The 25500-nt window shown below is 50.6% G+C and overlaps 1 protein-coding gene across 1 annotated transcript; it reads left to right on the plus strand.

The window, feature by feature from the left end:
• The first annotated feature begins 1049 nt into the window (after positions 1-1049).
• On the plus strand, positions 1050-23616 carry SCLY (selenocysteine lyase). Its single transcript, XM_036755085.1, has 12 exons — positions 1050-1235; positions 2739-2851; positions 5131-5231; positions 5788-5974; positions 8686-8813; positions 10339-10503; positions 13748-13854; positions 17066-17102; positions 18650-18733; positions 19173-19275; positions 20262-20337; positions 21201-23616. The coding sequence occupies exons 1-12, from the start codon at positions 1138-1140 to the stop codon at positions 21358-21360; spliced, it is 1359 nt and encodes a 452-aa protein (XP_036610980.1). The 5' UTR covers positions 1050-1137; the 3' UTR covers positions 21361-23616.
• Positions 23617-25500: the final 1884 nt, after the last annotated feature.

Raw genomic sequence — 25500 nt, forward strand, 5'->3', positions numbered from 1 at the left:
AATCCATTTCCCTAGGAAAGACCTTAGCTTTTGTTCTTCCCGCTTTTCTTAAGGGAAAAATCTGAAAAGGGTTTTAGACTGGAAAAAAAAATCATTTCTTAACCTGCGAGTTAGGGAGGCAGTGTGGACCAGTGGGATGGTAGAGGACCTGGATGCCAGGCTTGAATGACACCTGGGTTTCGAGCCTGGGGGACTGGGAGGATGGTGATCCGCTCCCCGCCCCCCCCCCCCATAATAATAATGATTTTGGAGGGTGGAGGGAGGGTTTAGGTGGAAAGAAAACGAATTCGGCCTCAGGCGTGTTGAATTCAAGATGCCCGCTGGACGTCCGGTTGGAGGGGTCGCAAAGGCGGCTGGAGATGCGAGACTGGAGAGTTTGGGGCAGGCTAAGGGATGGTAATTAAATCCATGGGAGCCTCAGACTCTAGCCAGTCACGTGACCTGGGGTAAGTGACTGCTTTCTGCCTCGGTTTCCCTTTCTGTAAAACGAGGCACCTCCCCCCAACCCCAGGGTAGTCGTGAGGGCTAAGTTAGTGAGACGCTGCGCGGAAGGCGCCTTGCGCACCTCCGAGTGCGGTCCCAATTGCTAGAGGGCGCTGCGGGGATGCTCACTCCAGGACCTCGGGTGAATTTGCAGGGTTCTAGAGAGAGTGTAGAAGGGCAGCCAGACGGATCCTCGGTGCGAGCTCTGATTGGCTGAGCTCTCCACACCCACCAATCAGCCTGCTGTTGCCCCATCTCCCCTCTCTGCCTCCGCCTGAGGGTGTGCAGAGCCTTGTGACGATTGGCTAGTGTGGTGGCGAGACTAGCCAATCAGCTCTCGGATCCAGGATGTTCGCAGTTGTCCCTCCTCCCTGGCTAGTTTCAGTGTAACTGTCCCTGTGCAAGAGGCGCATGGCAATGATTGGCTAGAGTGGTGGTCACTAGCCAATCCAAGCTCCGACCGTGGGTCTGCACGTCAGAAGGAGGATGGGGGAGGAAGGCAGGGAAGCCGCGTGGTGATTGGTTGGAGCGGCGGGCCTCCGCCAATCAGTGCGTCCCTCCTCGTCAACTGTCTGCCCGGCCTCGGGAAAAGGCTGGTGGGTGCACGCGGAGGGTCTTCCTTCCGCCTCGGCCCGAGCGCCTTCTAGGCCCAGCATGGAGGGAGCAGCGGCTGCCACCGCGATGAGGACGAGCGCAGGGACCCTGCCTATCACCGAGGAGAACGGCGGCGGAGAGACCCGCCCCCGAGAGAGGTGCATGGGGCGGCCGGGGAAACTGAGGCCTGGGGATGCCGGTCCGAGGCCGGAGGACGCGGGCGCCCAGGGAGGGCCGGGCCGGCGTCCGGGGCCGCAGCGCCCCGTTTCCGGAGGCCAAGGAACCGTGGGACGGAGCCAGAAGGGAAGCGATCGATAGAGGCCGGGACTTTGAGCCGAGAACCCGAGGCCTGGGGGTGGGGGGGGAAGGGGACCGCGACGGGGGAGCTGGCCTTGGGGGGGAGGGGCACGGCCGCTTTGGGGGCGTCAGGCCCCCCTCGGCCGGAGTCCACTAGCAGAGGCAGAAAGGAGAGAGAAGGTCCAGGCGGAGAGATGCGGGCCCGCGGGGGGTCCGGCCGCTGTCCACCCGGCGCCTCTGCCTCCGGCCACACCGCTGACCGCCCGGGGTCCCCGTGGTCCGGATCCGCCTAAGATCGCGGTACCTGGCCCCAGCGGAGACCCCGCCGGAGGGGAGGGGCAGCCGCGGCCGGGTGTGCGAGACGGAGTCCGGCCGCTGTCCGCTGTCCGTCCCCCGAGCACAGCAGCATGTGCCCGGCTCGTTGGCCCGCTGCCCGCTGGGGGCCCGGGTCCGACCCTCCCGGATAAAGAAGGAAGGGGGGCGCCGGGGTGAGCCCCCGGCGGGGGGAGGCTGCGACCGGACCCGGGGCCCTGGACCGGGATTTCGCTCCCCGGCTGCGGAAGCTCCGGGATCCTGCACCGGGGAAGCCCGGGCATCCTCGGCCGCATCCCAAAGGGGGTCTTTCCCGGAGCCCTCCGGCCGGGGTCTCTCTCGGCGCCCCCATTAGGAGACACTCGGCGATCGCCGGGCCTCAGAGCTGCGGGGGCTGGAGCAGGGAGGCCCCGGGGCCGAGGGTCCCAGCCCGCCGTCACCGAGCCTGCCCTCGAAGCCCCTCGGCGATGTTCACTAAGCTTCCCTCCCCAGCGCGCTGCAGACTGCTGGGTCTGGGACATTATTAACGGCGTGGACGTCTTCTGACCCCCGGCCCTGGGCTGTGCGCGGCTCCCTTTCACGTGGCTGCGGGTTTCACAGGGAATGGAGACTCAGGAGAGATCCGAGTTCAGATCCCACCTCCGGCGCTCACTAGGTGACCATTTAGCTTCTCTGGTCCTCACTTTCCTCACCTACAAAATGTTCACCTCTCTAACCCTGAGATGTGGGGCCTTGTCCAGGACCGTGGTCAGTACACAGTCCAGGTGGGACCCAGCCCCTCCACTCACCTCCCGCCTGCCCCGCAGACGCACCGCAATGAGTTAGAAACTGTTTTGTGCGAACACCCCCCCTGGGGGGGGGGGCGCCTTACGAGCTGCAGACGGAATGGAGATGATGAGGTTTGGGAAGAGTCACCTGTTAACCTTCTACAGGGCTCAGCGTGAAGCCCTTCGGTGCTTTTTAATCATGATATCATTTGCCCCAAAATTACTTGTATCGTGGATGGCTGGCGCAGGTGCTTCTCCTCCTAAACTCTTTGTCTTGTTTTCTAGAAAAGTTTACATGGATTATAATGCGACTACTCCTCTGGAGCCAGAGGTCATCCAGGCTGTGACGGAGGCCATGCAGGAGGCCTGGGGGAATCCCAGCAGTCCCTACCTGGCAGGTAAGGCACAACTCGGGGAGAAGTGGGGGCTCTGAAGCACACGAGGGGTCACAGCCCTCCTCCCTGGAGACGGAAGCCGAAATGTGTGAAACACTGTCACTACGCTTGTGTAAAACCACTCACCCATGCCTGCAGCCTCTTAGCCGCTTTTAGTGCAGCCGATGGTGTTGGCCTGCCTAGGGCCTGTTGGGCCTGCACTCTGCAGCCTCTGTCCAGCCTAAGACGGCCCTGGGCCTCATCCAAGGCTGCTTGGAGCATTTGGTACTTTGCACACTCCCTGTCTCATAAAGTCCTGGTCTTGGGGTGGATACATGATGTCCCTGCTTGGCTACTCCCTCTACTGATGCTGATCTCCCCCCAGGCCATCCTTTGGTTCTCATTTGTTACTGTCTCATCTCCTTTTCTTGATCTCTGTACCTGGGAGAGAAGCATGGGATCCTAGGATCACAGATGTAGACTCAGAAGGGGCCCCAGAGTATCTAATTCAATGCCTGCATGTTATAGCTGAGGAAAATGGGGCCTGGGGTGCTTACTTGACATGCCAATCCCACAGAGCTGTAAGGGCCAGAGGCAGGATTTGAACCCAGGGCCTGTGACTCCAGAACCACAGTCACAGCTGCCTGTACCATTACTGCAGGCCAGTCTGGTGTCAGCTTTTCAGAATAGTTGATCTCTCAGCTCTCTGGTTCAAGTTCAGTCTTACTCTAGACATCCGGTTATTATAGAAACTGAGGTAAAATGGAAGAGTCTTGGGAGCTGTGACCCAAATCAGGCCTACTGACCAAATTCAAGTCCTCCGGATCCCAGTTACGGAGATCAGCCTGATCGACCGGCGTTACTTCAATGTTTGCGGTTAAGAATGACACAGAAAAGTTTCTAAAGTTAGAGCATTTCTGGGCCAGAAGTCTCCCTGGATCTTAGTCCCCTGGGGCAGTGCAGGCCTCACTGCTGGTCATTCATTAATGTCCTTGGTCTGCCTGCAGCAGCATTCCCCAGCCACCGCCCCGGGGCCTTGCCCAGCATCACCATTTTACCAGGTGGGCTCACCACTGCACTGAACTTGGTGTAACCAGATTTATAACCAGGCGAATTTAATGCTGGTGAACCCAGGACTGGCTGCTCTAGGGGAGGCCTGAGAATGTGCTCCCAGTGGTACCCAGTGGGGGGGGGCACTCGAGTGTTATCCAGGGAAACTGAGCCTCCGGCAGGTCACATAAATGGCCATGGTCACACCCAGCCGATAACTGACTCCTCACTAATCTAACTCAGTCTCAGGTGTCTCTTCAAAGTAAAAGCTAGAGCAAGCATTATATAGCTCCCAAGGTCTGCAAAGTGATGTACACAGGTCATCTCATTTGGTCCTCCTAACAGCCTTGTGGGGGAGGTGCTGAGGCCCAGGGTCACACGGCTAGCAAGTGTCTGAGGTAGAATTTGAACTCAGGTCCTCCAAGTCTAAGATCAGCGCTCTAGCCACAGCGCCACCTAAAGCAGGAGTGAACATGGATTTCCCGCCGCGGAATGAGCTCTAGTTTCTGTGTTAATTCCTGGTTATCACTGTCGGATCGTGGAGTGTCATCAGGGCGTGCTGGCTGCAGTTCCCTTTGGAAAGGGCTCATGGGGTCTACACTGGCAGCACCTGGGAATGATCCAAAAGCCAGCCCTGCTCTTGGGCCAGGGGAGACGGGAGTGGCACTTAGAATCAGATGTTTCCCCAGTGTGTAAGATAGGAACCCTGTATACAAAAGCGCCATGAAAATGACTGTGTGTGTGTGTGTGTGTCTGTGCTTTCAAGTTTGAGGGAGGGCCCCAGCCGAGGTCAGAGCGTGGCCAGTAAAGCACCAGCTTCTATCAGAGCAGGGGCCTTGGCTGGGCAAGAGGAAGCCGAACCTAAAGGGATTGTGGGGATTCCAGCCTCTTCTCCTGGGATAACTTTTGTTACTCTTGACTAAATGAAATACTGTAGTCATTCACCTGGAGCTGTTCTGCACTCACTGTCACCAGAGGAGGCCACCGGATGGACATTGGCCTCGAATGCACCTGCCGTCCCCTGGCTTTACATCCATTTGAGAGGATCCCTTCTGGTGCCTCATTGTGGCGGGGAAGCGCCCTGTGCCCGGGCAGGTGGCCATTGACGCTGAGGGTGCAGAGAGTTGTGCCAGAGGGCCAGCCTCAGGCAGCATGGGCTCATGTCCACCGATTCTGCCTCTGAGGAGTCCTTTAAGCACGTCTGGGCTTTGCTTCTTATGGCAATGATCGTTTTTTTATTGATTTTTTTGAAGGCAAAAAGGCCAAGGATATGATCAATGCAGCCCGAGAAAACTTGGCAAAGATGGTGGGTGGAAAGCCACAGGATGTAATCTTTACTTCAGGGGGAACAGAGGTAAGGGCTTTAAACATAGCCTGGTTTCTCTGAGTAATAAGGGCTGTTCTGGGTTAGGTAATTCAGTTAATTCCACAAACACGTATTAAGCACCCAGTGTGTGCCAAGCACCGGGCTAGGTGCTGAGCTAGCTGGGGATAAGAGAGAGTGCCTGACCTCGTGGAGCTCACGATCTAATAAGGGTCTAAGACACCAAAAGGAAACCATCCCCCGCCGTGTCCTGTGATAGATGTGGACTTCACAGGATGGTAGAGGAGGGGGGGCGGGGCATTGGAGACCCAGACCACTGGGGAAGGGGGAGCAGTGCTGAGTTCGAGGAGAGAAGTCTGGGGGGGGTGGGGGCATGCTTCAGTGTCCCCTTCTGTCGGGGGAGGGGCTTCTGGGGCTTGAAGGCACACCCTCTCCCTGGCCTCAGTCTCCTCCTCTGTAAAATGGCTCTAGCTGGCCTCCAGGGCCCCTCCGAGGTCCATGCCCAAGGTCTGAGGTATTTTAAGCAGCAAAGTTCTCATGGGCAGAGTTTTGTGATTTGTTCTTTTGCCCTCTGGCCTTTCCACAGGCAAACAACTTGGTGATCCATTCTACCGTGAAGCTGTTTCAGGAAAGCCAGCGGTCTGAGGGGGATTGGCCTGCCGAGCAGCAGCCAGGCCTGGTCAGCGGGGCCAAGCCACACTTCATCACCTGTACAGTGGAGCATGATTCTGTCCGACTGCCCTTGGAACACCTGGTGAAAGAGGGTGTGGCAGGTGAGCTGAAGTTGAGGCCACAGTGGCACTCAGGTCTGCCTCCCCCCATCCAGCTGCCAGAAAGACCATCCTAAGCCCTCTCTTCTTCCAGAAGCTTCAGTACTTCCCCATTGCCCCCAGGACCAAAGATACACTCCTGTCTTGGCATTTCAAGGCCTTCTCAGCCTGTTGCAGCCCACCCTGTCAGGCTTAGGCAAGTTAAATAGTCACCCTGGCCTTCTGGCTCTTCTTCTCTCCATGCCTTTGAACAGATTCTCCCTCCTCCTCCTTCCCCCTAGGACCCCTAGGACTAGGAGCTCCTTCTGAGCTCCACAAAGGTACCTGAGGCATACCCTGATTTTTCTCCCTCTCCCCCAAATTGCTTTTTACTTGGTTTATATCAGCATGTGTCCATGGCATCTGTTCTGACACGCTGTCAGCTCCTGGAGGGCAGGGCGTGGTTTTATATTGTCTTTCAGTCCCCAGTGCCTAGCACTGTGCTTGGCTCATGGGAGGCACTTACTAGAGGCTTTCTGATGGATAGGTTGATTGGCACCACCCATCATCTGAGGGAGAGCCAGTAGACTAGTGATTGGGGCATCCCCAGGTGGACTGAGCAGGAGAAGAAGAATCCTGGCCTGGGACTTGAAGCCTCTGGCCCTCAGTCTGGCCCCAGACAACCTTAGTATCTTTTTCCCCAGTCCCACCCTTCAAGCAAGGGCATGCCCACCTGTCCCTCCCCTGGAGGAGCTTCCTGTCTAGGCTGGAGAGAAGGCAAGGCAGGTCCACACACAGTGGAGCATGGCGGCCTGCAGCCATCCTGGGAGGTCAGGGAGGAGGGAGATGAGCTTGAGCTGGAAATCATCAGGAGTAGGGGAGGCAGAAGTAGGAGGAAGCTCATCGTAGGGTGACAAGGAGTGATGGGCCCTCAGGCCAAGGAAGCAGGCTCTAGAGCCTGGCATGGCCCTTCCATTCTCAGCGCTTGAGGTCCTCGTCTGTAAAGTAAAGGCTAAGAACAGGTCAGCTTCAGGGTTCCATCCAGCTTTTACTTATAATCTGCTTCTGAAATTGGAAGCCCTTGTGGCTTTGGGGGAGGGGAGAGATTAAATGAAACTGGAAAGTCAGTCTGGCCCTAATGGCCCACTCGGGAAGCATTGGAGGCTAGGAAGGCCTGGCTGATGTCAGTGAGGCTGGAGCACCATGCAGGAAGCTCTGAGGTGTCTGGCGCCGAAGGCCTGCACCAGGCTGGAGACAAGCTGATGACCACCAGACACATCTCCAAGGAAGAACTGGCAGACTGTCCCTGATGGGTTATGGAGAAGGAAGGAGAAGGCCTGTCCTCAATGTCTGGGGTCACGGCTGTAGTGACTGCGGAGTGATGGTGCTGCTGACAGGCAAGAAAGTTGGGGAGGAGCCAGTGTCTGATGAGGGAAACAACCAAGGAACCCACAGACACATAGAACATAGACGCAGGGCAGTCATCAGCCTTCTTAGCTAATCCTCCTTGTACTTTTAGACGTTTGCACTTAAAAAGTCATGTTTTGTCAGAAATATTTACAGTGAGTTCTTCCTCGACTCTTTCTCTCTCCTTTGTATCATAAATGCCTTTTTGGTTTCTGAAAATTATTTTAATATAATTAGATTGATTTTTGTCTCCTATAATTTATTCTGTCTGTTGCATAGATAAGACTTTTCCACCTCTCCCGGCTCTGATTGATGGAATTCCATGTGCGTCTGATTTTTCATGACTTAACAAGTATTTAGATTTTTTTTTGGATTTGATCCTCTTGGGATTTATTGTCGTGTGAGGTGTGAGCTGGGACATAACACCTTTTCGCCATTCAACTGTCCAGTTTTCTTACCAGTTTTTGTCAAATGATGATTCCCTTTCCCATCATTCTGTGATCTTGAGTTTATGAAAACATCCCACATTCATGTGTAACATTTGGTGCAATCATTAAACCTTCACAGAATGAAACTTTGTTGAAGAAGCTGCCTGTCCTTGTGAGACATTTCGTTCCTCCATTCATTCATTCATTCATTCATCCATCCATCCATCCATCCATCCATCCATTCATTCATTCATTCAACAAACATTTAACAAAGTGTGTGCAGAGCACTTATGACAGGTATGGGGGAAGTTTGAGGTTTATACAAGATGAAGCCTCTACTCTCATGGGAGACTCAGCCTGACATGTATCAGGTGCTTCCTCGGCTCATTTTTTGGAGCTAGAGGGGGTGTTGGAGACCATTGGGTCCGACCCCCTCATTTTACAAAGTGAGGAGGCATAGATACTGAAATACCAGAGATTAGGTGTCAGCTGCTTTAGAGAGTAATGACATGACCCAGTGCTTTGTGAGGCCTCAGGACAATGGTTGTTACTAAGAGGGGAAGTCGGGCCAGGCAGCTTTAGAAGATGTAGGAAATCCAGGAAAGAAGGGGAGGGAGGACATTCTGGCACTGGGAACAGGGGAGTAAAGACCCAGGTACATGGAGCATGAGAGAGTGAGAGAGAGACAGAGAGAGAGAGAGAGAGAGGAGATGGGGGTGGGGGGTGGGGGGTGGGCAGAGGCCAGTGCTAAGGCTGGGGAGGGGGGGCCAGGCTGGGCGGGGACATCCTTGGAGGCAGAGGAGCTTACATTGAATTTGGTAGGAAGTAACAGGACTAGATGCTTGTGCAGGAGACAGATGATCAGGACTTTAACCTTGACCCTTGTGTCATTCACCACAGAAGTCACCTTTGTCCCTGTGTCTAAGCTGAATGGTCGGGCAGAAGCTGATGATGTCCTTGCAGCTATCCGACCCACCACCTGTCTTGTGACCATCATGCTGGCCAATAACGAGACCGGAGTTATCATGGTAAGACCATCTTTGGGGAGAAGTTAGTGATGTGTCTCATCCTGCACCGGAGTCCATCCCCCCTGCTTCTGGAGGCAGTCCTGTGCCTCATTGTTGGCTCGGTGGAATCACGGCCATCGTGCTGATGGGATTGAAATCCTTTCAAAGTTGTTTGCCTCCACCATGTTATTGTTATTGGATGAATCTTCTCGTGGTTCTGCTCACTTCACTCTGCATCAGGTTTTTCTGAAACCACCCCCGTCGTCAGTGTTCTATTACATGTCCTCACTGATCAGCTCTTCCCACTGATGGGCATTCCCTCAGTGTTCCCCTTTGTCACTCAGCTGTCCAGTTTTCTTACCACTTTTTGTGATGTGACTACCATTCCTTGGCCACCCCAGACAGAGCTGCTGTAAACATTTTTGTATCTACGGGTTCTTTGATTTCTTCTGTCTTTTGGGGAATAAGCCCAGTATTGGTATCTCTAGCTGCAAGGGCAGGCGTGGTTTAGTAACATTTGGGTATATTTCCAAATTGCTTTATAATGCCTGACACAGACTAGGTGCCCAGTCCATGTTTAATGACTGATTTATTGAAGGGAACCTTTCACAGCTTCCCCATCTGTGCATTCGTGTGCCTGATTTTACTAACATTGGCCATTTTCCTTCAGTCAACTTTGCCAATGTGATGGGTATGAGGCAGAACCTTAGAGTGACTTTAATTTACATTTCTCTAATTAATGGTGTTCTGGCCCTGTCTGTATCCTTTGACTATTTATCTATTGGGTAATAGCTCTTATGCTTATAAATTTAGGTTTCTTATATATAATAATAACATCTAACATTTGTTACGTGCTTACTATGTGCCAGGCACCGTGCTGAGTGCTTTACAAATATTATCTCATTTGCTCCTCACAACCTGTCAGGTACTTGCTATTAATATCCCCATTTTACACATGAGGAAACTGAGATAAACAAATTCAGTGACTTGTCCAGGGTCCGAGGTCAGAGTTGAACTCGGGTCTTCCTGACTCTAGGCCCAGCACTACCCACTGGGCCACCTCGCTGCCTCACTCTGAGAAATACTTTTATTGGAGAAGTTTACTGGAAAGACTTTTTTCCTCAAGTGACTTTTTTCCTTCTAATTTTAGCTGTACTAGTTTTGTTTGTACAAAACCTTTCTCATTTTCTGCAATGCAGATTTTCCGTCTCATCTTCCTTTAATTCCCAGGTACTCTGCCCCGCTTGTTCGGCCGTGAACTCTTCCTCAGTAAATAGTTGCAAAAGTTAGTTCCTTCTTTGCTCCTCTAATTGATTTATGATGTGATCTTTTATACTCAATTCATGGGTACATTTGGGATGTATCTTGACACGTGGTGTTAGGTGGTGGCCTAACCTAATTTCTGCCAATCTGCTTTCTGGTTTTCCTCGCAGTGTTTGTCCCATAACGAGTCCTTACTCGAGCAGCCTGCTCCTGGTTACCTTCATCCAGTGCTGATGGGACTGCAGCCGTGTCAAGTCCAGCCCTCTTTTGTTTCCCATTCTAGCCTGTCTCTGAAATCAGTCGCCGAATCAAAGCCCTGAACCAGAAACGAACAGCCTCCGGGCTGCCGGGCATCCTCATGCACACGGACGCAGCCCAGGCTTTGGGGAAGAGGCGTGTGGATGTGCAGGAGCTGGGGGTGGATTATTTAACCATCGTTGGCCACAAGGTAAGGCCTCCCGCCATTCATGCACTCGAGGCCCTTTGCCATATCCACACATACTCGCACCCTTAAAAAATCCTGTAGGTAGTCATTCTCCACCCCCAATTTAAAAAGAAGTGGAGCTGACAGATCACTGTGCTTTTTATCACCTTTTTGTATGTGGTGATTGGGAAGGGAAGACCCAGGCTGACAATGCGGTCTTCTGCTTCTTTGCCTTCGATCACCTTTAGCTGATCGTTTTATTAGCCAGTCAGAACTGGAGCTATTTCTCGGTAGATTTTGTGGCAGAATCCAAAGGTCATACCAAAAAGGAGAGAGAATCTGGGCCTGCCTCCATCCCAGCGGCACCAGGATCAGGTCATGTTCTTGGGATGGCATACTTCCATGTTTCACCGAATGTGGAGGCAATGGCAGTATTCCCAGTGCCCTCTAGTATCCGTTGTGGAGACCACAAGCATGGAGGCCAGGGCCTGGTGCTCCAGGGAAAGGAGGAGCCCGGGAGCTGGTGTTGTGTTCCTAATTTATGGAACAACATGTTTTTGTTTTCGTTTCCCCTGTGGGTAATGATCGTGGAATCACAGCATCCTAGCTTTGACTCTGAGGTCCCCAGCCCAACCCTGAACTGAGCCAGAATCCTTTGGGAGGCACAAGACAGGAAGTCAGGGCTCAGCCCACCAGGAACCTTGGGCAAGTCACTTACTGTCTGGGTCTTGGTGAGGTCTCTTCTATGGATACCACTTGGAGGGAGGGAGGAGGCAGAGATAGAGACAGAGACAGAGAAGGGAGAGAGACAGAACAAGGAGACAGAGAGGTGAGGAACTCTTGACCTCTGCTTGATTGTCCCTCAAGGACGATCAGGTCATGACTGTGCCCTGTTTGATGTTGCTGAGTCAGTAAACTCTGAGGATTCCCTTGCTCATCTTCTTGTGTCCAACGTATTCCCAGACATAGAAAAAATTCATTTTTTTTAGAACTGTGGTTTAAAGGTATATTGTTTTCTAATAGCAATAACTTAAGGAGGAGATTGGTAACGGATCACATCTGGGACATTCTGGTTGTTTCCCTCTGACTTTCACACTTGGATCAACACTGCATCGACAGTGGTTTGTGCTACTTCCTACCTTGTTTCTCTGCCTCCAGTCCATCCTATGAACCGCCTCCAGTTAATCTGCTTTGAGTACTACCTTTCTCCTATCACTTTCTAGTCAAGCTTGAGTCAAGATTTCCCAGTGCCAATAGGAAAAAGACTAGACCTCTCAGCTCTCACTGAAAGCTTGCCGTCATCTGCGCTCCACATCATCTGCTCCAGCCATCTTGTTTCCTCCCATCCCCCAGAAGAGCCCCCAGTTCCCACCAGCCAGCCTTCTCCAGAAGCAGCCCACTCTGTGGTTGGCTTGCTCCAGCCTCACTGCCTTCTCTGGAACAATCCAGCTTTTTGACGTCTTTCCTCAAAGGTGGCACCCAAACCCCACATAATCCTCCAAGAGAGGCTGCCTAGGCCAGAGGACAGGACCCATCCCCCAACCTCCTCAGCTCTCTCAACCGCCATGTCCCACTGGTGACTCAGACTGAGTTGCCGCCTGCCGAAGCCCCCATACCCTTTTTGGATGAACTGCCTCCCCCAGGTTTGGTTTGATTTTTATTCCAAGGGAAAAACTTTCTACTTTTCGCTTTTGAATTTCATCTCATTTGAAGAGAGGCAATGGAGCACGGTGTTTTTTGTACACTATTGTTCAACGTTTTCTCCTCCACTAGAATGGGGGCTTCTGGGGGAGGGGCAGCAGTTCTTTTGTTTCCTTGAGCTTTTTGAACCTTGCTTGGCACACAGTGAGCGATTAGTAAATGGTGGCTGACGGACTGACTGGCTTTGGAGTCAGGAACGCTTGGCCCAAGTCCTCCCTCTGACCCGTACTTCGGGAGTCTGGGCAAGTCACCCAGCCCCTGGGGCTCCACAGAGGGAGCCCATCTGCGTGGGCGGAGCCATTTCTAACCACAAGCTAATACGCTGAAGAAGTAATTGCAAAATAACCAGCGTTCGCCTCATTTAATCTGACCCAGTGTTCCAGCTCATCCTAGTATGCAATAACTGATAGGCGTCTAAAATGTGCAAAGTCTCCGTGTAAGGTGCTATTACGATCCCCAGTTTCACAGATGAAGGAACTGGGGCTTGTCCAGTGTCACACAGACGGAAGTGTCCGGAGCCATATTTGCACCAGGCCTTCCTGGCTCCAAGACCAGGCCTGGCCCTTTACCTCTCTGCCATCTGGGTTTGCTTCCAAGTTAGCATTGGCCCACTAGGGATTCCTAATTTTGTTATGTCCCGATCCCTGGCCTGTGGTCTGCAGACTTTCTCTTCCCCGATGTTTAACTGGGAGCCCCTCTCCCATTCTTCAGGACCTTTCCCAGACCACACCCAGCGTCCTTCCTCGGGGCACCTTTTTCTTATTTCTATCAGCTTCAATTCCTTGCTGGCCCTATCGGTTCTCTCCTCTCCAAGCCAAAGATCATTCTCGTCGGCCGAGAAAAAAAAACAAAATCTTTGTACTTTTTATCCCCATTGAAAAGGCTTCCCTTCGTATCTTCGGAACTCTGTTCTTTACAATTTTCTTGTCCTTGGGGGACGGCTTTCCATTCTCCCTGGGGCGATTTCGAAGCCCTTGGCTCCAACTCTAAGCTAATGCAGGGGGAGGGGCATGTCTGGCCACACCCAGCTCTCCCCTCCTCTCTCAGAAACCCCATCCCCCATTCCCATCGTTTCCACCCTAGTGACCCAGGTTTCCTTGTTGGGAAGGCAAAGATCCTCCGGACAATTTCCCACTGTTGATACCTCCACCTATTAAGGACTAGATTGTTGTTAAGACAAGTCAGGATATATTGACAATTCTGCTTTTGGCGGCGGGGGCGGGGTGGGGAGGGGAGAGAGAGACAGAGAGAGCTTGATCGCTCCATCCCGGTGCAGCCAGCGCTTGCTCACGGCCTCGGGGAATGAGTAGTGGGGTGCCCTTTGAGACCTTTGAGACCCGCTTCTCTGGCGGGGCCCCGGGGGCGGGGATCTCTGCTGCGCCCCAGCCCGCACACGCCTTTGGTGCTGCTGCTCCTTAGGACCCCGATCTCTGTGGCTTCTCTCGCACCAGTGAATACTCCCAGCCAGAGTGTCAGCGGGAGGGTCGGGGCGCGTCTGCTGCGGGGTCCTGGGGTGGGATGCCCGGAGGCGCTTCCCTAACCTCGGAGTGATGCTTTTTCCTCCTAGTTCTATGGCCCCCGGATCGGAGCCCTTTACGTGCGCAGCCTGGGCGTCTGCACCCCGCTGCGCCCCATGCTGTTTGGAGGCGGCCAGGAGTGGAACTTCCGACCAGGGTGAGGCGGGAAGAGGGGGCGGGCCGGCCGGCTGCTCTGGGGGCCAGGGGCCTTTAACACACTCCGTCCCATGTTCCTGCTTCCCTGGGAACCTGGGGCCCGAGGGCTTTCTGTGTGGGAAAGGGGCTGTCCCTGTTGGAGCTGGGTGTCCACTAGGAACACTTCCCTAACCGAGTCAGGGAGCGGACTCCAGGGAAGCCCGAGCTCTGCTCAGCCTAGCTTGGGTTCTGAGATGTGAAACTGACATCAGGCCATGGGTTGGGTCCCTGCCCTGCTGGTGTCAGGGTCCGCTGGGCACGTTCCTGAGGCTCTCTGCCGTTCGTTTTTGACAGCTTGCTGAGCCTTCCATTTTTTAGAAGAAGAACCGCTCGTCTTCCACCCAAATGAACACCTTTCCCTCTAACAAGTTATCCAAGCCATGCTACACGATGCCCCCCCCATGGGTGGGACCTCCAGACGGCCCTGCCGCCCCTCCCCTCTCGGGCTCCTGCGGCTCCTCTGGGGGTGGTCCGCCTTTTCGTCCTCGCTCTTGTAGTCTGCCTGGGTCTTTTCTACCAGCATATTCCAAATCTTTTCCTTTTTGTGAAGAAATGTTTATTGGTTGATGAGCTGCCTCAGGATTAACAAATTGTGGGGATCGTTCACCGCAGGTAATTGAGTTAGTACCTGCCGTGTTTCTTGAATGATTCCCAACCCACTGAGAAAGCTGGTTCTTGTCCAAAGGGAGCGTGGAGACGCAGAGGGGCTGGCATTTCTGTGGCTGCCTCTTCATTCTCAAGCTGCTCTGGCTCTCGCCCTCTTGAACCCACTTTGCTCGTATTTCCTATTTGCTGTTCTGTGTACAGCTTAGTTCCTTCTTGGAGAATTCCTTGGTAGCCACAGAGCCCAGAACAGCCCTGGCACAGAGCAGGTCCTTGGGGAATGTTGGCATCAAAGTCCCTTCTTCTGCCTCCGAAGAAAAGAGAAGCCTGGTACCAGGCACGAGAAGGCCTGGGAGAAGGAAAGGGGTTCCTTATCCCATCAGACTGAGTCACAGACTGTGAGGTCAGAGCCCGTGGGACCTTGGAATGCCTTTCCCTGAGGATGAGAGGGATGGGCCTCAGCAGGTCATCACAGCCCACCTTCCCTGCAGCCCTGGAGCCGGGGTTCCTATCTCCCAGTTTTGCTCCTACTAGTTCTGGCTGGTCTCAGGCTGCTCCTCACTCTAGTCCAGCCTCTATTCAGATGCCCCAGTGATCTCAAAGCACCCAGATGACCATTTGTTGCTTTGTGGCTCCCTCTCACTGCCAGAACCAAATAGAAAGTCCTTCATAACTCAGCCCTTCCCCACTCACCCCTCTGGCCTCTTCCTCCAGCTCCCACCCCCCTCATACTCTTGGCCCCCTCGATGTGTCATGACAAGACCCTACCTCCTTGCTTCTCCTCTGGCTGTCCCCCATGCCTCCAGTGCTCCCCACCTCTTCTCTGCCTCAGCTTCCCTGGCTTCCTTCAAGTCCTGCCTAAACCCCACCAGAAAGAAGGAATTGATTTCATTGATCCTGGTCCAGGTGTAAATGTTGAGGGACCCAGAAGTTAATGTTTTCGCTGTTGTTCCCTCCTTGTGATGGGCCTGCTCCACCCTGGCCTAGATCTGGATGGAGCTCCGAATTCAGTCTGCCAGGTCTGCTACGTTGGAGTTTCATTTCCCAACTTTAGGGGAGGAAGACGAAGGCTTCGGCCTGAGCCTCCTTCTCTCTGTGCTGTTTCTCGTTAGATGGACCTTGCCTGGGCTCCAGGTGCAGGGTGAGGTAGAAGTAGAGTCACATCTCCCACTTTTCCATCTCCCTGGTTGGTGTGCTCTGCCCCTGGGTGGGCTCCCTCCAGCCAGCCGTGGGCAGGGCTGTACCCTGTACCATCACACCTCTAAGGTTGAGTTTCTGGTTCAGTTTGTCCCCTCAGCTCTCCACCCAGGAACTCCCCAAGCACTGCTTTCGTCTCTCTTGGGCTTTTCATCTGAGGTCTGTGGGGCTTCCTCTCCATCTCTGTCCACATCGGGACCACTGAATTTTCTGCTCATACATCTTCTTGACATCATCTCTCAGTGCTGGTTGTCGTTGGTCTCCTGCTGTTCTGGGTGTATATCCACTGTGTGCATTTCTTTGGCCCTTTGGGTGGTTGGAGATTTCAGTTATTCAGGATGTTGTGTTCCATGATCTCCAGGTGAATAACCCTGAGCACTCTTGGTGCACAATACACAGAGGAAGGGCAAATCAGGGCTCATTGGAAGCACTGAACAGTGAACATGTCAAGACAGAAAGCTTGAATAGACTGAGGACTTCTGTTCCACTTCAGGACAGAACGTAGATGCAGAGATCTTGGGCTAGAACGAAGTCTGCTGCCCACCACCTGCTAGAGAGGGTGCAGAATGATGTAGCCAAGGGGGAACAGGCTTTTCTTGACAATGCATATTTGTTTTAAAATGTGTTTTTTTAAAAATTTTTTTCAGTTAGGGTAGGGGAAGGTGGGAGGAAGAGAAAATAAATGCCTGTTAAATTTTTGAAAATTAATCAAAATAAAAGAGCTGTTGACTTTTCCAGATTTGATCTAGTCCCCGTTTGTCCCCCCTACTCAGTTGTGGGCCCAGCTCATTCATGCACACCCTCTCCTGCCTTTCCTCCCCCAGGTTGCCATAAGAAGACTAAATCAGGTTTTGCTTCAAGGCCAGGAAAGATTTCCAGGCTCTCCCTTTTTTTTTTTCCTTTTCATCTTTCACCAACCCTTCCATTTTTCCATCTGTTTCTTGGTGCCCAGAGATCCTTTAGCAAGGGAAACTACTTTCATTCTAGGACTAGAGAGAAAAGCCTTCCTGAGATTCAGTTTTAGTGTGAACAAGTTTCAAACAGATCTACGAATGACTCAGTCTGACAGGGGCTCCTTCCCTGGAAGGGAGGAGGCTTGGGAGAGTAGGACTGTACCAGCCCTGCCTAGGACAGCCCTCTCAGGGACAAATGGAAACCATGCATGGCAGCTGGTTTGTTCTAAGTTGATGCAAATGGAGAATCTTGGCCTTGGATGGTGTGTGATCAATTTTTTTATACTAATGAAATTAATTGATTTTAATGTAAACTTCATCTCAAGGTATTTTGCTCCTAGAATTAAATGCCCTTGTATCAGGAATGCTGTTTCGTATTTTCATGGAGGATTTAATATGGAATACATCCTTTTTTTTCAGGACTGAGAATACTCCCATGATTGCTGGGCTTGGAAAGGTGAGAAAGAAGGTCCCTGACTACCACCAGTGTGTATTGGCCCTTGAAAACCCCTCTTGATTGACAGCCTTAGCAGGAGAGGGGAGTTAGGGTGGTCTGAGGAATGTCAAATGAATTTTACTGGAATCCAGGTGATTTCATAAATATTTGTTGAGTTGATCTGAATTGTTGCTGACGTACTTGGTTTCACTGGACGTGTTATGTAATTTGTTTCTTCTTTAGTTTCTCCGATCCACTTAGGGATATCCCTGCCCTAAAGATATAGCCTAGAGATGCAGAAAGGCCACATTCAAAGAGTATTTCCAGTACTTTAAGTGAAAAGAGTTGCATCCAAAAGTACCTATATATATGGGAATTTCATTTCTCAATAGTCCAGGTAACCTCAGAGTGGAAATGGTCAGAGGCCTCAGGGAGAGGTTGGCCACCAGACTCATGAGGTTGGGAGCCCACAGTGCACTTGCTGGGACAGTAGGCATTGCCTGTGGTCATTGTTTTTAATGCTAAGGTGTTTGCCATGACTTACTACAACCAGCTGCAAAATCATGATGGGAAAAACAAACATGAGGAAGAAATCCTCGATTTCTGTTCTCGAGAGTCCTCCAGAGGAGGCTGACTCTCCACTGGCCACTCTAATACTTGCAGGCTTTAGAAGGAAAATTTCCAGTTGGTGCATGTGGTGGTGCTATAGACCCTGGGAGGGCAGAGGGTGTAGCCTGGCAAAATTCAACCAACATTTATTAAGCACCCATTAGATACAAGACGACTTGGGACAATGTTCAATTTGCTTGGAAATTCTCACTAAGGTCTTATTGCTTGCTTTGAGAACGTGTGAGATGTGAAGTTGCTTTGTCATAAACTGGCAGTGTGGTTCTTGTTTAAAGTCACTTCTTGTATCTTGTCCTTTAGTTCTCCGGTGTTCGTGCCTTGATCATCATTTGAGTAAAAACTACGTTGCACATAGTCCCGTGTGCATTCAGCAAATGTTTCCAGTGTTTCAGTGATAGAAAATCCAAACCTGTGTGTCCCTGGCTAGTGACAATGGCGGGAAGCTTCATGCTGAGCTCTCAATGCAGGGGAAATGTGAATGTGTCTAGGTTTAGAAGCTGGATTGTTGGAGAGTTTGCTAAATTCACAACTAATGATGGTGGGGATTGGGTGGGGGCAGAGTTGACAGACCAATAGGTGCACTGAGTTTACCTGGCTGGGGCTTAAGCAAGTTCTGATAAGTGACTGGAATCTAATAGCCACAGGGAAGGTTACTCCTTTCTTCTTTTCTTCATTTTTTTCCTTCTTTTCTTCCTTCCTTTACTTCCCTTCTTTCCTTCCTTTTTCTCCTTTATACATTTAAACTTTTAAATTAATACCTTTTGTTTTATTCTCTACCTGACTTGTCTGGCTGTCATTTTAAAGAAAAATTGCTAATGTGTCTCCATTTAAAAAAAAAAGTAGTGTATGATTTCAAACTGACAGACTGTGTGCCCTAAGTACAAGGCAGGTGCTTGGAGCAGTGAGCAGCGAGGGCCTCTGTCTGTATTCTCTGTTTGTAGGCGGCAGAGCTGGTGAGTAAGAACTGTGACATTTATGAGGCCCACATGAAAAAAATCCGAGACTACCTGGAGGAGAGGCTACAAGTGAGTCCTGGCCTTGGGGCTCCCTGAGTAGGAGGGGACAGCTTCCCTGGGAGTGGGTGAGGAGGGTGGCCCCCGTAGAGAGCAGGAGAGAGGAGGGGCCATGCTGGGCTCAAGAGCTTGTCCTGATTTGAAATACATCTTGAGACACTCATTAAGGAACCCATTAGAGAAATGAAGAGAGAGACAGAGACAATGAAGGAGGGTGAAACTAGAAGCCCAGGCCCTGGAGGGGCCGGTGGAGTGGGCAGGTGTGTGCTCAGGCCAGCCCCCAGTGTGAGCTCCTTCCCACTTAATCTGCCCTCCGTAAATAGGCCCTTTCACTTTGATGAGTGGATGTCTACAGGCAAGGTGAACTTCCTATTTCATGTGTTCTGTGTTTAAGCCAGAGAGGTTGGTTCCCTTGGAACCTGAATTTCCTGAATATTTCCTGTCTTTCTAGGCTGTGTTTGAAAAGAAGAGAATCCACCTGAACAGTCTGTTCCCAGGCTCTGATCGTCTCCCTAACACCTGTAACTTTTCCATCAGTGGTCCACATCTGCAAGGTGACTTTGCAGTACCCCACCCCCATCCCTTCATTGCTCAGTTAGGACGCCACTTTCATACATATTGTCTGGCCTGGTGTTCTTGCCCTTGGTGAGTTTCCTGCTTTGACAATAAGCTGGGTATTAGCCAGGCCTCCCCTGAATCCATAAGCTGCTCTTCCCTGGGCACCATGAGAAGACCAGTCCATTCTGTCTGCTTCTCTATGGTACGGCTCAGTGAAAGCTACCTCCTCACATTTCTCTCTTCTGCTACCTGTGTTTTACCTTTTCTTTTTGGTTAGTCTTGAAGTGACATTCTGCTTTTACATGGTATTCTCCTACCCGTGGCCCATTAGCATTGTACTGGAGGTTGGGAAAGGAAATAAAGTGGCCCAGAATCCAGAGGAGTCCATTTTTCCATTTATTAGCAACTGTTAAGGAAGTACTTGATGGAGGAAGGACCTGTAAAAGATGAAAACTCTTGGCTAAAACAAAGTTTAAAGATTTCTTTTGGTCTTGCTATCCCTTTCCTCCACTGCTGTGGACAGTTTTAAATGAACTCTCTCCCAGACACAGAGAAATCCTCCTCCTTTTCCCCTTTCTCCTCCCCACTAGGTCTTACAGGGTACAGCAAAACTCAGATTTCTAGCTAGACTCAAAAACTCTGTGCTCTTGTGACTCTAAAATGAATTACGCCCGAAAAGTCTTTGTGACTTCTTAGAAGTCAAGGTTTTTGGCCTCCTTGAAAGGAAACTACCTTTCCAAAGAGGAAAGAAGCCTAGTGCTCAGGCTGGGCACGTAAGATCCTGGCATAGGAAGGGTGAAGGCAGCCAAGCATGTGGGTGAGGGGGGCTGTATGCTCACTACAAGGGAAATGGGACATGGTTTTCCCACTTCTCAGAGGGCTCCTTTCCCCTTTTTGATCCGGGAAGTCAACCTTTCAGTCACAACTTGGCTGTGTGTGTGTGTGTGTGTGTGTGTGTGTGTGTGTGCTCTGTCTTGTGCAGGCCGAGTGGTGCTGGCCCACTGCAGGATGCTCCTGGCCAGCGTGGGGGCCGCTTGTCACTCAGACCAGGGTGATCTGTGAGTATTCTTTCTCTAGAAGTTTTCTTACTATTGAAGAATGTGGGAGAAATAAAGAAAAAGGAGGAAGGACTGACATGGGGAAAGCTTTTCCTGATCTGGAAAAGGGCTTTTTGGGGGTGCTTCCTGTGATTTCATTGGTCCCAGTCTGGAAGTCCTCTTACACTGATCCATGCGGGCAAATTGCCCGTACTTCACAGCCTTAGAGAATGGCCTGTGGGAGCATCAAGAAGTCAAGGCACTGGCCCAAGGTCACCCAACCTGGGTGTGTCCATCAATGGAAGGACTTGAATCCAGATCTTCTTGACTCTGAGGCTAAGTCTGCTGCCCCTCCAGGATCACTTTAATAAGGATCATGGAATACTGAGAGTTTGGCCTTGTGTTATAGTGCTCTGATAGACCACAAAAGGTGTCTCTGGGGGCTTCCCCTCTGCTCACCCAGACCGGTGCTATGAGGCCATGAAATTTAGTTGAGATTTCTAGTGAGTGCGATAGTAAATAATCCCTTCCCAAAGGAAGAGGACAGGTAGCCTAGTGCCCCTTACTCTTCTGCTCTTTAGTGGGTCCATAGAGGCCCCGTGAGGGCTGGGCCTTAGGAGATGATCACATTCAGGCTGGTAGTGTTAGAAATTCCCAGCCCTTTCTCAAGCTGTTGCTGAGAGAGTGAATCTTTCAGTCCAATCATTTGGCTGGTCCTATGGCCACAGTTGGGGGTAGTGACCTCCTGGAAAGGTAATACAGTTAATGATTTGAGGAGTTACATGAACATTCAGCCTCTGAGGTCAGCGTGCAAAAATGCCCTTTCCCCCCTTGGGTTGGTGCTTCCTCAGCAAGTGGTTCATTGTCCTGGCTTTTCTTTCCAGACCATCACCCATCTTACTGAGTTGTGGCATCCCCCCTGATGTGGCTCGCAATGCTCTTCGGCTCAGCGTTGGCCGGAGTACCACCAAGGAAGAGGTGGACCTTGCAGTGGAGGACCTAAGACAGGCCGTTGCTCAACTTGAAAAGAGTTCAGCTTCGTAGAATGTGAAGTGGCCATCCCCATGGGGGAGGCCATGGAGAAGGGGCCCCATCTTTTCTTTGGATAGGATTGGGGGTCCAAATGCAGTGATGAAAAGCTTGCCATGACTCATAGGAAACCCCAGTGGCCAGTCCTGGTCTAGTGAAATGTGGAAGACTTTAGCAAATCCTTTATTTAACATGGAGGAAGAAATATAGGATAACAATGTCCTTGAATGTATATTTTAGAATGTATATTTTTATTTTTGCATCACTGACATATGATGGTGTGGTAATTGAGACCACTCTTTGAAGTTGTGCAAGAAGGATCTGTGTTGTGTGGCTGCCTTTTCTTATCCCACAAGAGAGATAGAAGCCCTGGGAGACTCTTCTAATCAGAGAGGTATAACTGATACACCCAGATAAGGAAGTCCCACCAGGAGCACTTAGGTGGGGATGAAGGTGAATGGAGAAGGGCTATTCAGCTTCTCTTGCTGCTCCTTCAAAGAGCTGCAAGGATGCCGTGCTGTTTGGAGTAGGGGAGGCAGCCATTTATTAGAAAGAGAAAATCAAGGCTATTGTAACCATTGTCAAATAACTAATTTTTGTAACAAGACTTAGATAGTTGATTTTTTTCCCGATTTGAAATCCATAAAGTCTTAGCTTGGAATGAAACTCAAAACTTAAATTTAATAGGAGCCGCTTAGTTATGGTAAAATCTAATTTCCAAGCCGAGTATTATCTGGTTTATTTCTCTATATGTTCAGGGTTATAAATGTAATTTTTCATAGGAAGGTCTTCAATTTCAGGAACACAATGTTTAAGGCTTTGTACATTTGCACTCAAAAAAGAAAAAATAGCTTTGAATCCAGGGGAAGAGCTGCTTCTCAATATACCATGCTTATTCCCTCTCCGGGTGTTAGCTGAGGTTTTTACCCCTGCTCAGAATGCCCTTCTCCCTTCCAAATCCCATCCAATCGTAGCATCTTTGAAGGCTCTGCTCTCATTACCCTTCTTCCCTGAAGACTGCCCTTCCCTGCCCTGACTTGTTCTGTTCTTAGTAAGCAGCACTTGTTGTCTGTACTGCCCAAGTGTGTACTCATCAGTGAGTGAATGGATGGACAATGAAATCATCCATTCATTCATTCTTCATTAAATCTACCCCCCCACCACCCGCGCCAGCAAAGCCAAAAACTCATATGCTTCCTTGCATGGTAGGTCTGTCCCATGGGTATGTCTCAGCCAGACTGTAAGATACTTGGGGAGAGGAGAGAGTCTTCTGTTTAGTTTTCATCTCTCCCAATGCCTGGCACAGCCCAAATATGTGGTGCAGAGTTTCTGAATCAGTCACAGCCTCTCCTCTGGAAGGGATCTTAGCATCCACCCTCATTATATAGAGGAAAATGGCACACTGAACCAATAGAGCAGAGTCTAGAGGCCAGATCTGGCTCCTTGTTAGGAAGCTTACCTCTGTGTCTGTTAATTCTCAAGACCCAGAATCAACGAGGAAGCTCAACCAAGTTTCCTTTCCCCAGTAGACATTTATGAAGTATTGGTTTTATCCTCCGCTCCGATACCTGTATTAGGACATGGAGGGAAGTACTATGGGGCGATAATCACAGGAATTCTTTGGAAGGTGTTCTTACTGGCTGTCCTCTTAGAGGTTTGAAAGTCTGCCTGACACCATACCAGATCCTTCGGTCAGTGTCCGTAGGCTCTAGGCAGCTTTTGGTCTGAGCGAACTCTAGGGGAATTCTCCATGAACCTAGAAAAAGAAAGCCAGTCGTTTTCCTTGCAATTTGTGGAATCCCAAGTTCTGCCAGACTTGCCACTTCTACTGTGTCATCTTGTTTCAAGGAACCATCCACCCCCTGCACTAACAGCCAGTGGCAATAGTGATCTTCAAGGGACATGTCACAGATTCTTCTTGCTTTTCCCATCAGGTCTTTTTCCACCAGTTCTGGGGGAGGTCAGGTGTTAACAGCCCTGGGGTGTGGCAGAGATAGTTCTGCTGTCCTTGCTCATGCTTGACCTCAGCTTTTGAATGTGCCTTTGTTCCTGGTCTCTTGTAAGACCTTCCTTTGGTTTGCACACCAAAGAAAGGATTTTTCTAAAGGTCTAGGGATGCCATTTTAACATGTTATGGGAGAGGGATCTAAGTAGGAATGATGTCTAACAGATTGTTAATATTTTAATTGTGCCACCTTTTCTCAATACCGAAGAAAATATTGCTTGGTGATTTTTCTATTTAGTTAATAAAATATTTTTATGCTAATATTATATAGTAGTGACTGGCCTGCTTGTCACCTGGTCCTCAGCCTATTTGAGTGCTCATCATGACTGTGGGTGCAGGGGGGATGAGTGATTTTCAGCAGCTTTTCTTCCCAAAGGTCGAGAAGGGTTCTCATTGGTGTCAGCAGAGGGAGGCCCCTTGTCAATGAGATCATTACTCCTTGAATGACTCAGATTTGTACAATATTGTGAAGCACTTAAACCTGTCCTCAGCCGCAACCCCGTGACATGAGAAAGGCAGAAGAGGAAACTAAATCTCTGAGAAGCTGACTCCTGGCCACCAGGAGATAAGAATTCAGGTTTCCTGGTTCCAGTGCTTGATCCCCTTACCATTGTCCCTCTTCAAGTGCTGAGATGTTGCATGTTGACGCTTTATGTTAGGTAGAGTCTGCATTACTTTGGTATGTTAGGTTTATGTAGAGCATTTATTAAGTACCCACTATGTGCCCTGGCTGGGCTAACCATTGGAGGCACAAAGAAAGGCAAAACTATGCAGACAACGAGGTACGTTCAAGATACAGATGGGCTAGGTTGTAGGTGATCTTGGAGGGAAGGCTCTAACAGTAGGAGGGTGGAGAAGGACTTCTTGTAGAAGGTAGGATTTTAGCTAAGATTTGAAGGAGCCTGGGAAACAAGGTGGCCGAGGTGAGGAGGGAGAAAATTCCAGGCACGGGAGACAGCCCATGAAAATACATGGAGTCCTGTATTTATAGTTTTTTGGGAAAATACCTGACTTAGTCCCACTGTTATTTCCATCATAGAGATTCTGGACAGGATGCTATTCCCCATAGAGCTAGAGAAGAAAAGCTAGAGAGTGGTACAGGGTGTTCAGGGAAGACTGGTACCTCTGGTATGAGGGCTACCAAGCTGTTTTTCAGGGCTGCTTTCCCCTTAGGTGTTTACTTGATTCACCCAAATCTCACCTGTGGCTCCGAGAGGCCATATAGCATTGCAGCAGTGGTCATACCCTAGTAAACCGTTTCAGCAGATGGGCTAAACCAGAATGAAGGTAGCCAAGGAGCCTCAAACCCATCAGGGAGTTATGCGGGTGTCTAACCTGAGCCTATGAAGCCTGTGAAGCTCTCCCCTGCTGAAATGGACAGATGAAAACAATTTGTTGCAGTGGCCACGAAGGCAGCTGAAGCAGGCGCTGTGGCGCACTTAGATTAGAGCTTGGTTTGACATTGAAGACATGGTCATCCACTGCATCCCAAGCCATCACCATTCCTGACTTTTGTCTTGCTACTGGATTTCAGTGACTCTGGAAGGGAGAATGAGGCTGATGACTTTGTGCAACTCTGCCTCACTTAAGTACAACTTACATGTGAATTATCACCCATACCATTTTACCATTTTTCCCTACCTAACAAACAAATGATGAATCAGCAGGTTTGAATACACTGGGAGCTGTAGTCACAATCCTGCAAACAGGCAATCCAGGGTCATCTTCTCACTGGACTGAAGCAGCAGTGGGCTTTGGCAGTCCCCGGGGTCTCTGAGCAGCCTTTTAAAGGACTGCACTGCTCACCTGCCATAAGGAAGGGGCTAGAAAAGGTGCCTAAAATGTCTGCTTCACCTAACCCTGGCCTACTTAACACAACACCACAGTCGAAACACCCCCCAAAAATGTACAAAAACTTTTGTGAAGATGATTCCATCATGGAACCACATACATGGAATGTGCCCACACTTATGGTCAAGAAACCCAGTAGACCTGAAAGATGAACAGCTCTTGCAAGAGAACTCGGCAGGTATTGTATCTAAATAGCAGCCCTGAGTGAAAGAAGACAGGCAAATGAAGGCCAGCTTACTGAAGTCGGAGCCGGATACATTTTTCTGGAGTGGCTACAGAGAAGGGGAGCATCATAAATC

The sequence above is a fragment of the Trichosurus vulpecula genome, chromosome 4 (genome assembly GCF_011100635.1).
Source record: "Trichosurus vulpecula isolate mTriVul1 chromosome 4, mTriVul1.pri, whole genome shotgun sequence".
Taxonomy (NCBI): domain Eukaryota; kingdom Metazoa; phylum Chordata; class Mammalia; order Diprotodontia; family Phalangeridae; genus Trichosurus; species Trichosurus vulpecula.